Source organism: Python bivittatus, unplaced genomic scaffold (genome assembly GCF_059951505.1).
Source record: "Python bivittatus isolate LINGU-HERP-01145 unplaced genomic scaffold, Pbiv_v1 ctg000700_np1212, whole genome shotgun sequence".
Lineage (NCBI taxonomy): Eukaryota > Metazoa > Chordata > Lepidosauria > Squamata > Pythonidae > Python > Python bivittatus.
This window is the reverse complement of record NW_028277098.1, coordinates 62,616,081-62,630,598: the sequence shown is the minus strand read 5'-3', so window position 1 is coordinate 62,630,598 and position 14,518 is coordinate 62,616,081. Positions and strand designations below refer to the sequence as shown.

The 14,518-nt window shown below is 38.7% G+C and overlaps 1 protein-coding gene across 1 annotated transcript in view; it reads right to left on the bottom strand.

Annotated features, from left to right (window-relative positions):
• Window positions 1–840: 840 nt before the first annotated feature.
• The window catches only part of CDK18 (cyclin dependent kinase 18), an 86,037-nt gene continuing 72,359 nt past the window's right edge, over window positions 841–14,518 (bottom strand). Inside the window, exon 16 of the mRNA XM_088128451.1 lies at window positions 841–13,982. Within this exon, the coding sequence (XP_087984577.1) occupies window positions 13,948–13,982 (35 nt within the window). The 3' untranslated portion in view covers window positions 841–13,947. The remainder of the gene's footprint in view (window positions 13,983–14,518) is intronic.

Here is a 14,518-nt window from a genome sequence, read left to right as displayed (position 1 = left end):
TTTAAATTGTTCTGCTATGACTAAACTAAATGATCAGTCTCAAGCTGCAGTTTCTTACTGGAGCATTAGTTGCACTGAACTCAGTGAAACCCAAGTTTATTTCTGAATAAGCACATTGAGGATTATAGTACATATGCCAACTGTCTTTGTCTTTGTATGGGGTCTCAGTATGCTTGTTGCTTTGATGTGGAAAACATGAAAGTATTTTATAGATGACTATGCAGTAGATTTAATGTGGCTACGGAACACCACAGTGATTTTTACAAAACATCAAAGTGGACTTTGTGATACTTTTGGAAGCAACTCCAACCAACGCACATTTCCTAATGTACCTATTTGACTTAGTGTTACTCTATAGATCATCACTTGTGCTCTGTGGAATTCCACTGAATTTGTTATTTTTCTTTTCTTGCAAAATCTGATTTAATGTTGTTTCCATTTAAAAATTATTGCAATGAACTAACTTAAATACTGTTGCCACAATTATTCTTCTTGAATTTTATAATTTTACCCATTCAAACCTACAATTTGGTGGCAACTTTGGAAGGGCTGTAGTAATTGTCACTCTGTCACTGTGGCAGCAGTATTTAGCTCTGAAATATTAAAAGCAGGCTTTAATATTTCAGAGAGATCTGGCTGGCTTTCTAGATCATGCATCAAGCCACCCAAATTGCAAATATCCATTCCAAAAAAGAACATTAGAAAGAAAAAACTTCAGGCACTTCAAACAGCAGAAAATTTTGTCTCTTTTTTCTAAGTTTTGTTTTACATTTGTTAAGTTTTCATTGACCAAAATATTCAATTACTAGTTTAGCTTAAACACACACACACACACGCACACAGAGATCACTATGACTTTATTGATGAAGTGGTTTCCATAACTATACAAAATTTTGAACAACATTGGAGTTACGTAAAGAGATTATCATAAAGGGAGCTTCATTCCAAGAAGAAGGGAACCAAACTTTCTAAATGAAAATCAGAACACACTGGTGACTGGCACTGTATCTTTCTACCTTTCAAAACAAAATTTCTGTTCTGAACAACTTCTTATTTTGCAAAGTTTATTTTCAGTAGTACTGAATGATACTTTTGCAAGGTAAGCCTGAGTGAGAAAGTGATAAACAGAACAATCCATGTCGTAGACAAAGAATCTCCCAAACTACCATTTATAAAACATGTGGAGGCACACATTCAGGTAAGGATGAATGCTACCTTTATCCTGGTCACCCTTTCAGTTTATTTAAAAACTTTCTGTTAAAAACAGAACTGCTTTACCTGACAAAAGTTTGATAAAATAATCACCTTCAAGCTTGTTTTTTATTTGCACAATAATATCAAGTTTCAATATATTATCAGTATTTTCAAGATGAATCATGCCAAAACATTTTTACCAGAGTATATATGGTGTTGAGTTGAATACGTGATCTTACACAACTACTATTTTTAGACATGGGCAATGAAGAATATGGAGACTGTTTGTTGCATGATGCCATCAAGCAGGAGACAAGGAAGGGTTTATGGGCACATTCCATACATTACTGGAAACACGGGATGTAAGGCTGATGCAGATAAAGCCAGACTGGGATAGTCAGGCCTTGATTTGTGGCTTGTTTGTCAAATCCCATTAGTTTTATATCCTGATTTCATCCGAAAGGACCACAGTATGGTACACAGACTTTGCCTGAGACATAAGTACCTAAACCAGCATGTCATTCATACACATACACACACATGCACGCATGCTGGGCTGGGGAAGTCATACTCAAACCCCGTCGTGCTGGAAAGGGAGCAAAAGGTCTCAGCAGTTGTGGAAATAATGTCTCCAAGGCTGGGGAGCTGAAATGACCCATTGGAAGTCAGTTACTTTGCCCTGGGCAATCAGACTGTTTTAGAACAGGACCTTGAAAACACCACATGGCTTTGAACCTGATATCAGCTGATAGGAGTTAACCTGCTGAAAACACATGATGCACTTCAGCCTGCTTGCACACTCTCCCCTTGTGTTGAATTAAATAAGTGAGCAAGTTAAAAAAAATAACAACCCACACACCTCAAGGTCGCATTTTAATTTAGTCATGTTTGTTTTAAAGTGAGGGCAAGATGCTGACCAAGGAAAGGAAGAATATAAAAGATTTAAAAGGAAAACATGAGGAATGCATCTTTTCCTTGCTAAAGTCTTCCCAAGTCTCATGATTTGGGAATACGTGAAGTCAACACTCATGGAATTGCAGAATTTTAGATTTTGGACTTAGTGGTGTTACAAGAGAGCTCTGGCTATTGCTTAATTATTGTGAGATGTAATAAGGCAGTCTTGCTACACTTGGGGGCTTTTCTGGTCATGCTGAGTGGGAACCAGGCACTCTCCCCGAATCCTTCCTGATAGCATGACTGAAAGTTAGAGACAGTAATCGAAAGTGGAAAAAGCAAAGGTACATGCTTGGAGATACTAGGGTTGCCTTGTAAACTCAGTTTCATGTTTGAGGTGGTTTCAGTACTACCAGATGGTGGACACTTTCACGAAAGAGCAACTTTTTAAAAACAGCAGACTGGATTTCACTTTCCTTGGACAAGTACAGGTAAATGGACAAGCATGACAGCCCTGTCAATTTCTCAGAAGCCTTTTGAAGAGGGAAAGAGAGAGGAAACATGGACTAAATTTAAGAAGTGTGATTGACTGAATTTGGAAATAAAAAGGAGAAAAATTCTTCTCCATACAAAAGTGACTTATGGTAATGCTGAAAAAGGAATGTTGCAATTTTAGCATGTTTGTTATGGAAGTTAGGCTTTTGAAAAGCAGATAAATGGACAGGGTGTCTCCAAAGGTTACCAGTTTGTAGGAAAGGATAGAGGTGGAATTGGAATTACATCTGTGCTCAGCTACATACACGTCAAACAATCTGAGCGGAAACACCAGCAACGCATGAGTATTCCAGTTCTAGTTGGACATGAGTCTTTTGTTCCCTTTAGACAATTTGGTCCCCTAGGAGAGAGATGAATGATGGCTCTGAGATGCATCTACTCTGAGATGCAACTGCAAAAACATCTGTGGCAAGCTTTCTGGGAAAGTAGAAGACTGGTTCTCCCATGTATTTTTCTTGTTGAGATCAGTCAGTTTTGCTTTCTTGAATATAAGTGGATTCACACATTTCAAATCAGTTTTGTTTTGAATTAGTATGTTATGGGTGGCTCATTTGGTTGGTAATCAATTACCTAGTTAGTTGGGACTTGCTTCAGCTAAGACATGCCCAGAATGATGCTCTGAATTTCTTTTCTGTATTATTTTCTCCATAGCATTAAAATATGACTAAAAATGCATGTGAGAAATGTATGTTTTCTATTTTTGTGTATGAAAAGGCAAAGGTTGTCTTGGAAACAGACTTATCTGAAGTCTGTTGCAAACAGAGATTGTGCTAGTGCAGACTTCCCCAAATTGGTGACTTCCACATGTTGGATTTCAATTCTCATCGTGTTGAGTGGAAATACTGGGAGTTGTAGACTGATACATCTGGAAGGCATAATCTGAGGGAATAATCATACAATGACCAACACAGGTGATTGAAGTTAGTCCTACAGATCCAGAGAATACTATAAAAGCATTGCCATAATGATGATAATTCATATCTCACAACCTATGTCTATATAATTAGAAATTACTCAAATTTAAATGAGAGGTACTTGCTGATTAGAAAACACAGAAATATAGCCTAAATCATTTATATGTTGTTTTCTGCAACACAGGAATGGACAGTATAAAACATAGCTCCACTTATAGCCATGTGTTGGGTTTTGGCCTGCAGAACAAATATTCCAAATGCATGGGATGATCTCTGGCTGGCTAATTCCCAGGTAAGCAGGTGCATAGAAGGGGCGGGGAATTGGTGGCACTCTAGATATTGCTGAACAAATTCTCCTTACTGACCCAACTTCTGGAAGGTCACTGGTTTCCCACTCCATTATCAAATGAAATTAATGTGGGAAAGGAAAATTGTTATTTTGACTAGGGATAACAGAAACTGTCTATTTGGAAGACTTATTTCTTTGTAAGGAAGAAGTCAATAGGAAAATTACCAGTGGAAAAAATGTTGTCTGGATCTGCATCATGAACAAGGCAGGGCAGTTGTGCAACATCAATTAACAAAGCAATCCTAATTAAAGTTTCACTGTGTTTAGTGACTGGCTAGTTGGATCAATTTGCTAGCCACATTTATAAAGTCTAATTAGAGCAAGGACTCCAATCATACACAGAAATGAAAATGTGGACCTTAAGACTAGGAGATTAAAAAAATATATAACCTTTCAATATGTATTATCACTTTTGCTAGAAAGTGTCAGCCTTTTCTTGTCCAAGTCTTTCTGGCTTGCAGGTTTTTTCTAAGACCTAAACGGAAAGGGCAGTGTGCTTGTGCTCCAACAGAAATTCCATCTGCCAAGTCATATGAGTGAGCAAGTATAGAGGAATAATAAAGCAAACTGCCTACATCAGAGCACCAAATATTTGCTGATGATATCACTTGGCTGACTAGGAAAAAATGTATATTGAAATGTGCTGGAACAAAAGGGGTCATCTCAAACTCATACTGGTAACTAGGCATAGTCTAATAAATTGCCATGTCCTTCTGATAATTTCTTCAGGAAACCGCCAAGGGTACTCAACAGTATCCAGAGGAACAAGGGACAGGAACAACTTTCGGCTTCAGAGAACGTTTGAGCAATGCCTCTCTCTAAGACACATAGGAAAAATCTCTTCAGGAGGGCCCCCAGTACTTTAATCCCAACTTATCCTGGAAGGAAAATGAGCACATTCTCTGCTAGACAGTGCAATTTACAGGTCCAGCTTTGCTTCCCAGGAATTGTTTCAGCAGATCCTGCAGAACTGCCAAATCACTTGTTAACCCTCACTGTTTTTCACCATTCCATCGCTTGACCATTTAAAAGAGTGCTGCTGAAACAACAAATACAGTAATATTTTTGTTTTATATTTAAAATGGACTCTATGTTATAAGGAAAACTGAACTTGTAATTTGAACAGTCTATTGACTGTGTCCTTCCATTTCTGTTTTTGTCAATAACATCCTAAAATGAAAAGAAAAAAAAATGATGCAATGCCTGAATAATGCTTCCTCTATTCTGTTTAAACAAGATGTATTATTTTCACTTTTGCAGAAATACATCACAAACATTCCTGTTTTAAGTTGAGCTGCCAGCTTTTTGGATGGCAGGGCCTGTATACTTTTAAAATTGAATGACAAGGTGAACCTTTTCCCATCATGTTATCTGAACAGTAGGGATATATTCATTCATATGTGTTGAAGATGTTAAATACAGCTTTATATTCCTCAAGTGAGATCCAAAAAGTCTTGCTGAAGACTTTTGCACTGGGATAATGTATATTCTACATGTATCTTTGCTGAGCAAGGTTATGACCTTAAAAAAGGCTTAAAGAATTTAAATAGTATAGGCCACTGGGTTTTTTTCATGTGAAAGTCCCAGTAGTGAAGGAGAATGATGGAAAGTACAGTGAAATTGCTGGTGTACATGCATAAAGAATTCCGTGGGTCAAGGTTAAGTTTGCTTTCATAGTCTCAACTAGGCAAACACTGACGCTTTGTTCCAAATGACCAAGTCTCAACAATCCTGTTTCCACAAAGCACTTAACTGGGAGGTTTAACATATTGTGAGCACACCAAAAAGGAGTTAATTAACACAGCCAGCTAACCCCATGGAGGTTACATTTAATGGAAAACAGACCCAGATTTATCTAGAGTTAAACTAACTCCATCCAGTCAGCTGTTTCATGAAACCACCAAAATTCATTGTTACCCTGCTTTGCCTACTTAGTTTTCCAAAAACAAAGCAGAACAAAACAAAAAGGTTTGGAGAGAAAGAGTAGTTGACCAAAGAAGCCTCTCCGTTACAGAACTCATTGCTTCAGCACAGAACACACCTTGCTGGTGGATTGACTACAGCGCCCAAGCCATTCCTACTGTTGCCCTCCTGGCTATTGAGAAGAGGTTAGTGATGGGTAGAAATGTGATCAGAGAATCCCTCTTTATTCTGAATGAGTTTAAACTGCCAGGACCAGATGAACTGTATCCTAGCTCACTGAAGGAACTAGGTGATGTTCTGGCCAAATTCTAATATTTTATCTTTGAGAAATCTGGAAAACTGGTGAAATCCCACCTGACTGGAGAGCAAATGTTGTCTTTACCTTAACTTCAAGGAGGGGAAAGAGAAAGAAATTATAGACTTGTCTATCACTGATACCTGGGATGAATCTAGAGCAGGCCATACACGTGTTAATCACTAAGCATCTTGAAAACAATGCTGTGATTACTTAGACGTCAGCATGGATTTGTCAAGAATGAATCTTGTGAGATTAATTTTACCTCATTTTTTGATTGGGTAACCTCCTTAATGAATTGTGGGAAAGCTGTGGAAATACCTTTACAAAACACCCAATGAGTGACTAACAAGCTGGTAAAGTATGGCTAGATAGCAAATCAATTAAGCGATACAAAGCCAGATTGAAAATTGTACTTAAAGAGTGGTTACTTTTCAAATTTGAGAGAGATATCAAGTGGGATGGGCTTCCACAAGTGTCTGTCCTGGTTCCTCTGTTCTTCAATATTTTCATTAATGCCTTAGATAAAGACATGGAGGTAACATATTTGCGGATGACAGAAAATCAGATGGGATGCTAATACCCTAGAAGGCAGAAGCTATGTTCAGAACAGGGGTGTTGGGTGCAAATGGCCTAAAATGGCTCTTCCAATTCTATAATTCTTCCCTTGAGATGTTTTGGCTCAAGGCATCATGGGATACTGGGCCCTTTTTGAAGGAACTGGCTGGGATTTCTATAATGACAACTTGACTCAGAATAATTGTATCCCACCAGAACAACCAGGAGGGAGATTTTACAGTCAGTAGCTGGTCAGGCTAAGTGTTGTGGGAAAGGGCCAAAACCTTGATATTGATCTAACTTTCAAAGAGATGAGTAAGAATGTATTACTATAGTGCCATCAAGGTAATAAGAAGTACTATTCCATATGCCAGGCCCAGGCCCAGTACTCCTAATTTGTCTTTTTTCTCTGATGTATATATAAGACAGCCAGCATGGTTTAGTGGGTAAGGTGCTGGACTAGAAGTGGGGAGACTTAGGTTCTAGTCCTCCCTTAGAAACCAGCTGGATGACCTTGGGCCAGTCACTTCCTTTCAACCCTAAACCCCTCACTGGATCATGCACTGTAGGAATGCAGTGCAAAACCAACCAGATCCTGCAACCATGCTGGACAAATGCTAACAAAATATATCCCTGATGTACATATACTTTTTTTTTCATCCTAGCATTTTTCCTACAGGTGCAGGGTCCGCTTATTTTGGATCAACCGAATATTGATCTATTGCTTGCGACAGGAATTGACTGACCAACTTGTTGCCTGAGCCTGACATCGTGGGCTGAGAGACAGCGACTGGCTCAAAGTTGCCCAGCCGGTTTTCATGCCTAAGGCAGGACCAGAACTCACAGTCTCCTGGTTTCTAGTCTGGAGCCTTAACCACTAGACCAGTGTCAAACTGGCTCTCTCAAAGTATGTATACATGTAGCCTAATTTAATGCCTTATTTATATCAAAGCCCAGATATATGGCCCTGCAATTACATATCTTTAGAAAGGAGATTAGAAACCCTGCATTTTTTTCCTATAGGTATATTTCTCTGGACATGTTATTAATTTCTAATCATGTAATTCTCCCCTTCACCATAGTGACTATTAGCAGATCTGTGCCCAAATAATTTTGATATAGTTGACTAAAATTTCTTGTTACATCCTCAGGTGAGAAGAGGTAGAAAATTCAATAAGATTCACAACTGTGTTAGATCTGAGAAAGTACTGACTGAATGCTACAACAGTGGAAGAATATGTAAATATCTGAGTTTAAATAACTATAGTACAATTCCATTGTGTACTGAAGGAAGTCCTGTTGTCTTCAAGGATTGTTATATGTGTATTAATAGAGGAAGCAAACTTTAGAATGTATGCTAAGAAAACATTTGGCACACTAATCCATTTTAAGTAATCTGAATGCCAAGGAAGAGGAAACATATACCAATAGAATCTAACAAAGTCAGAGCCATTTGATCAAAACAGGAAGGAATGGGAAATAAAGACTCCATTGGATTCCACCTCATATAATTGTCTTAATTCCAGCTGGTCCTTGTAAGAATTTCATAATTTTAAGAACTGAGTCTGCATCTGCTTTCTCCTTTATCCCTCCCCGCCCATTTTTCTTTGGTGTGGTATCTTTTAGATTACCAGCTTGAAGCAAGGAGTGTCTTGTTTTATTGTGCTGCTGGCAGCATTTCTGGCTAACAAGCAGGGCAAAAATGCTATGAATAAATAATGATTATAAACAATAAGCAATGATTATCACCACGTTTCATCCCAGGAATAGTAACACACCAAATTGCTATGGTACTTAGGCTTACTGATTTCCATATGTCAGTCTACGTGCTAAATATTACCATGTGATTAAATGCTTTACTGAATCCATTTCTTATGCCAACAGTTTTGACTAAAAAATAAGGTAACTGACTTCTTAACTCTGTAAATAGCACTGCAAGTAGCCTAACATTTGTCAGCAAAATCCAGTACTAATATTACTGCTTTCCTCTCAGTACTTATTAAGCATTATTTTGTACTGAACTCTTAAAAAAAATGAATATGACACTGGGTAAACAATTATGGTTATGGCTTCAGTCGTACAAAGTACTTATTCCAGGATATGTCAAATAACTGTTAGTATAATCTAATAGGCTGGCTCAGAAAAAACATTAAGTTCCACTTCATTTGTATCCTGTGGAGGAAAAAGCTGGTAAAGATGTGTTTCATGATTCATTCAGCAATTAATTGCAGAAGTACATGCAAGAGAGATTTCTGGAGAATGGGAAAGGAAAAAAAAGATATGTTTCTCTCCCTGCCAGTTTCTGAAATTTCATCACATAAAATGGAAAGCTTTTTAACTTCATGATACTCATCCCAACAAACCTACTCCTTCATTCAAGACATAATTAGGTTTACTCCATAGCCACACAGCTGTTTCCTGTGGTCTTATTCCCTATCAGAGCTGGCAGGAAATCATGCCACCCTAAATCTTGCTGCCCCCACAGAACCCCTTTACTACACATCCAAAATGGATCTATGCTGCCTGTCCAGCTTTAAAGCACATCATTCTAAGGGTCCTGACTGGTGGTTTCTTTGGCTGAAATTCCAGCCCCAGCCAGTGTCATCCAGGAGGTGAAAAGCCTTCTCCAGTTGACGTGCACAATGCCCTAGTTACTTCTTGTGCTGCCTGCCCGCCTGCCCTCCTCTTCCCCTGCCTGCCTGCCTCCTCCTTCTGCTGATTGAACTTTGCTATTTTTATTTCTTGAAAGTGTGGGTCCGAGCACCTTAATAACCACTATGTGGCAGCAAAGAACCATGGTTTTTGTATCTCTTGGCTGCCGTCTAGTGGCTTTCCAGATCTGGTAGTTGGGATTCAATAGAAGCAAATATGTGTAGCTCAGGGTTGAACTGTGGAGTCTTTGGGGTTCTCTGAGCTTGGCTGTAACAACCAAGCTCAGAGAACCCCAAGGACTCCACAGTTGAGATTCAGCCAGTGGGTAAGAGCTGGAGTGTGAGGAAGGGTCTTAGCCATGTGAATTGGTGTGACAGCTGTACACTATCCTAGGACTAGGATGTGAAGAGAGGGAGAAAAGGACCAGGACTCTCCTGGAACAGCAGCCACTGGGAAAGGAATTGCCAACCACACAGGCTACAGAAGTACAAGAGACAGGTATTTTCTATTATACTTTCAGCTTAAGTGAAAGTCAGGGATGGGTTAATCAATTTCAGGGTTTTGCACTCTCAAGGTTAACCAGTTGACCAACCCATTAAAAAAACCAAAAACTCTGACTGTGGAACCCAGAGATCTGGTCTCCCCTGAAGCCTGAAGAGGACTGTGGGGCAAGACTGAAGAAATGGGCAGAACTGGGGCCATGACACTGCTGGCATGGTGTAGGTAATTTCAGGGTGCCTCCCCAATGACCATCAGTGCACCCTGCATTGTCTAGACACAGCATCTATATTAGCAAAAATTACCTTGCAGAGTATAGCCATCCTTGGGGTCTCAGCTGCAGAAAAACACTGAGACAACATGTTGAGGGAATGGTCAGTGTGCAGGGAGGCTGGGTGGATCCCTTAGAATCCCAAGCAAGTCCTTCACCCTGGCAGTTTTCTTTTGGCCTCTACTGACACAGTTGACATGCCAGAGCTCAACCACCTTGCCACTCTGTACTTCCTTGGTGGAGGACCCTGTCTGCTGGTCTGATATTTCAAATATTTTTCTTTTAATTTTAAAGTTAACTAATTACTGCATGTGTATGCAAGGTGTTTCCTGAAAGTACCAAAACCATATAACTGAACAATAACCAGAATAACTGAAATCATTTATTCTGGAATAGCCAAACTGAGAAGGATTGGGCCATTAAAGCCTAATATTAGAAGGCATTAAAATGACATGGTATGGTACTGCCTGGCTGAACTAGAGCGATGAAACAGAATCAACTTGATCAAGAAATAAATTGTTACAATATTTTCAGCTTCTTCTGTGATGGAACGGGAAGAAGTTTCTTTCAGGAATTAAGGCTCCCTGGGGCCTTAGTGATAGGGAATAGCTTTGCAAGGAAGAAAGAGCCAGAGACATGATGGTTAAAAATAAGCAGCGGATTAAGAGGAATCCAAAGGAAGGAACGATGAATGAGTTTGTGGAAAATGACAAGGATATAAACTATCAAGATGTTCTCTGCAAAAGAAATTTCATAGTGTTGAGGAGCTGTATATAATAAGGAATGTTGCATAGATAAATGGAGAGACAGTGAAGAGATGGGATAAAGTAAGAAGTGGGTTGGGAAGCAGAGTCCTGATTAAAAAATGGCCATTTTGGAAATAATAACCAAGGGGGGAAAGATGGGGGAGAAAGTGGTAAAACACAACACAATATTTAAGATTGTGTATTATCGGCAGGAAGGAAGTAGACAAGGGAACTTTGAAGGTTCAAGACTGTGGTTCCAAGGGATCCGCTGGCATTATGGATTCTGAGTGGATTAGATCTATACAAATTGCAAAGAAAGGGAAGTAGGTCAGTTATAGTTTCTTTTAACACCAGGGTATTATGGCTGAGTGAGGGAGCAAGCAGACTAAAAAGCGGTAAGAGAAGAAAGGCTACATTCACACAATAGTTTAAGTAGCTAGACAGTTCTTTGCTGCAAGCTTTTAGATAATTTAAAATTGCTAATTTGTTGTTGATGAGGTCAATCTATTTCTGTGCAGAACCATTTCCTCTGTTAAGAAATTCATGCAAAATCTAGATATATTTTGTCTTTGTCTTTGGTGCTTCTTCTGGAATCTGCCGCCTAAGTGGATTTCTCCTTAATTTTTGGCCCCCCCAAAAACCCCAAAACAGAACATATTTTGAATGGTTACTGCAAAAATGGAAATGGCCACTCAATTAAGCCTTCTCATTGAACAGCTGTCAAAGCTGAAGCATTGAAGAACATAGTTTCCTAGAGCAGAGATGGGCAATCATATGGTGGGCATATTGCAATTTTTGAGAGTATGAAGCAACAAAATACCTATCTTGTCAGTGCGGCAGTCACAAACCACAGATTTATCAATAAGCAAATTTATTTTGACATCACTCTCCGGCCCCTCCCCCAACGCTTGCTTCCACTCTGGATTCTTCTGAGCTGATGGGCACAAGTTCAGATAAAGCACTGTGCTGCAGGCACTGATTGCTGTTATTTTCTAAGAATGCTTATGGGGCCCTAAGGCTAATATTCACTTTCCAGTATGCCCATTTCCAACTGAACTCTGTTTTAATTAAAATACTATAAAAGGCAAAGATAAGGAATTTGGTGGGGGCCAGGGGAAAAGTCCTTGAGCACAGTAGTATTAATGGGAACCAGGTTATCCACCCCTTTTCTACAGGCTATGCAGAATAAGTAGTGTAATCTTAAGAAGAGTTACACAGATATAGTATCTGAACTGATTACACAATCTGCTATTTTGGGTGCTTCTAAACAAGGTTTTTATTTTGTAATTGCCCTGGCTCATTCATGAAATTTTAAGAGGAGGAATATATCTAGAAAATATTGTATTCCACTTGGAACCACTTGGTGTTTATTCACTATTTCTTTCATCTTTTTCTACCAGAAAAAAATTAAAAAGATTTTGGTAATACGAGGAGCTCTCTGTCTTGAAGCACACTTATTCCCACATAAAAACGTTTCTAGTTAAGTTTTTATTGCACATTCATTTTGCATCTTCACTTAAGTTTATGCGTCTGTCCAGAAATTAATGTCTTTGTTTCATATCCCTTCCACATATTTCCACCACTTCTTACAACTTTTGTTTTACCATAGAAATGTCATTAAAAAAGTGGAACAGTTTCATAATGTCTCTTGAGTGGTAGCTTTAGGAGAAATTGGTCTCAAGCTTTTCCATTCCAGTTCTACTATCCCTCTAGTGACCACAGGAATAAAAATAGATCAGCAGCCTTTACTTTCCATAGATTTAAGTGGATTCATCTGGTTGCAGTGCAACAGATACTTACTAGAGAGTATGCTTACTAGCATAATAGTACTTAGTAAAGCATAAATGTGCAGAGGACTGTAGAATTTTTCTGTTTGTGCCTGTGCTCCTTGTGACCAGGGTCACCAAGGATGTTTTGTGATTTTAAAGTATCTTTCTGTAGCGACACGGGCAAGCAATGAAGAACAGTTGTATCTTCATATACTAACCATAAAGGCAGGATTTGGTATAGGAATACACAAGTATAAAGGGACAGAAAAAAAAAAAAGATTCAAGTTTTTTCAGTTTTACAGTCAACCTGGTTAAAGATTCAAGTGCTTTCTAATTTTTTTCATTACTTGGACTTCAACTTTTGTACATCTGTTTGTTTTTGACAAATGTATTTAAAAAGAGATTCTCAAAAAGTAGGTATATATTTAACAAAGTATGGTTTATATCAGCTTCTCCCAAACTGGGGCTTCCTACCTGTACTAAAATACAATTTTCATATATACCTAGCTTCTGGAAATTATTGAAATTGTAATCCAACATATCTAGAGAGCATGGATGATTTAAATAATGCTCTGCAAGTTGAAATCTTGTGTGAAAAAACTTAAATTTAGTATCATACTTTGAATGAGAGGCCTAAGAAAATCTATCAAAACGCCTCTCTTCTTCATTCAGTACTTTCTCCTGAATGGTACCTTTCAGAATTGAGAATGTTTCTTGAAAAATAGAGCAAAGGAAACTCAAAGAAAACAGACTTTTTAAGTGTTGTTATTGTTGTTGCCCCATGTTAAACCTTCAGGTTTCTTTTTCAGTTTAAAGGGAGAGGGAGAGGGCTTTGCATAAAAATCAGTACTTTCCACTGTTACATTGTACTCATCATATCTGCAAGTTGTCATAGAAATCATCTCATGGTGAGGAAAACAAACAATGGAATTCAGAACATTGGTTATGACAAGATATCTCAGAAGCAGAACGGATGTGGATTCCACGGTGGGATTGCTTCCATCTAGAACAGCAGCCTCCATGTTTCAGGGCAGCATGTAAGCCACTCACCATCTGATACAGATTCTTGCCCAGGTGGCAATATTCTAATTGCTGTATGAAGAATGGGAGCTGGCCTAGGCTTGGCATTGTCTCTCTTTTTCTCTCTGACTGGCCAAAGAGGGGGGCTTCTGAGAAATAGCTGTACTACATGCCTGGGATTGCAAGGCAGTTCTTGTACAGTAGATGCCATCCCTAATCTTTCTGGGGATGGGCTACTTGGGATCCAGTGGTCCTCTCTCCTCTCAGTGCTTCGATCTTCTCAGTGATTGGATGAATGAACAAACAGGCTTAAAATATGCTTTGCCTCCTATTCTTTCCACGAGCTGCAGAAGTACAGAAGAAGAAAAGTTAGATGGTCTAAGAACCATGGACCAAAATTTGTGGTTTGGAAGATGAGATAAAAAAGGAGATTTCACCAAGATTCCTTTCTCTACTTTAGACATTTAGGAGGAATGGAAATATAAAGTTTCTCAAAGTATGTCAAACATAAAACCATCATACAAGTTTGCATTCCTATTTGTTAATTCAGCTACATTTTGAGACTTGATTATAAATGATTGCAGCTCAAACCTCAGAGTTCTGTGGAAATATTTTAAGAAGTGTCACTTTCAAGTGCAAAGAATACTACAAGAAATATACAAGACTTAGGCTGGATATGATTTAAAAAAAAACATGACTCATTTGTTTTGTCCCAAAAAGTATGTGGGGAGAAAGTTTGGCCCCTCTGGGTCTTTAGATATTGCCAAATTCTACCTTGCAGATTAATTTACCTTGTCATGGCAGCTGCGTCTGCCGCGAGTTACACCACAGCAACAGCTGGAGGGCCAGAAGTCCCACACCTCCACACGCATCACCTACT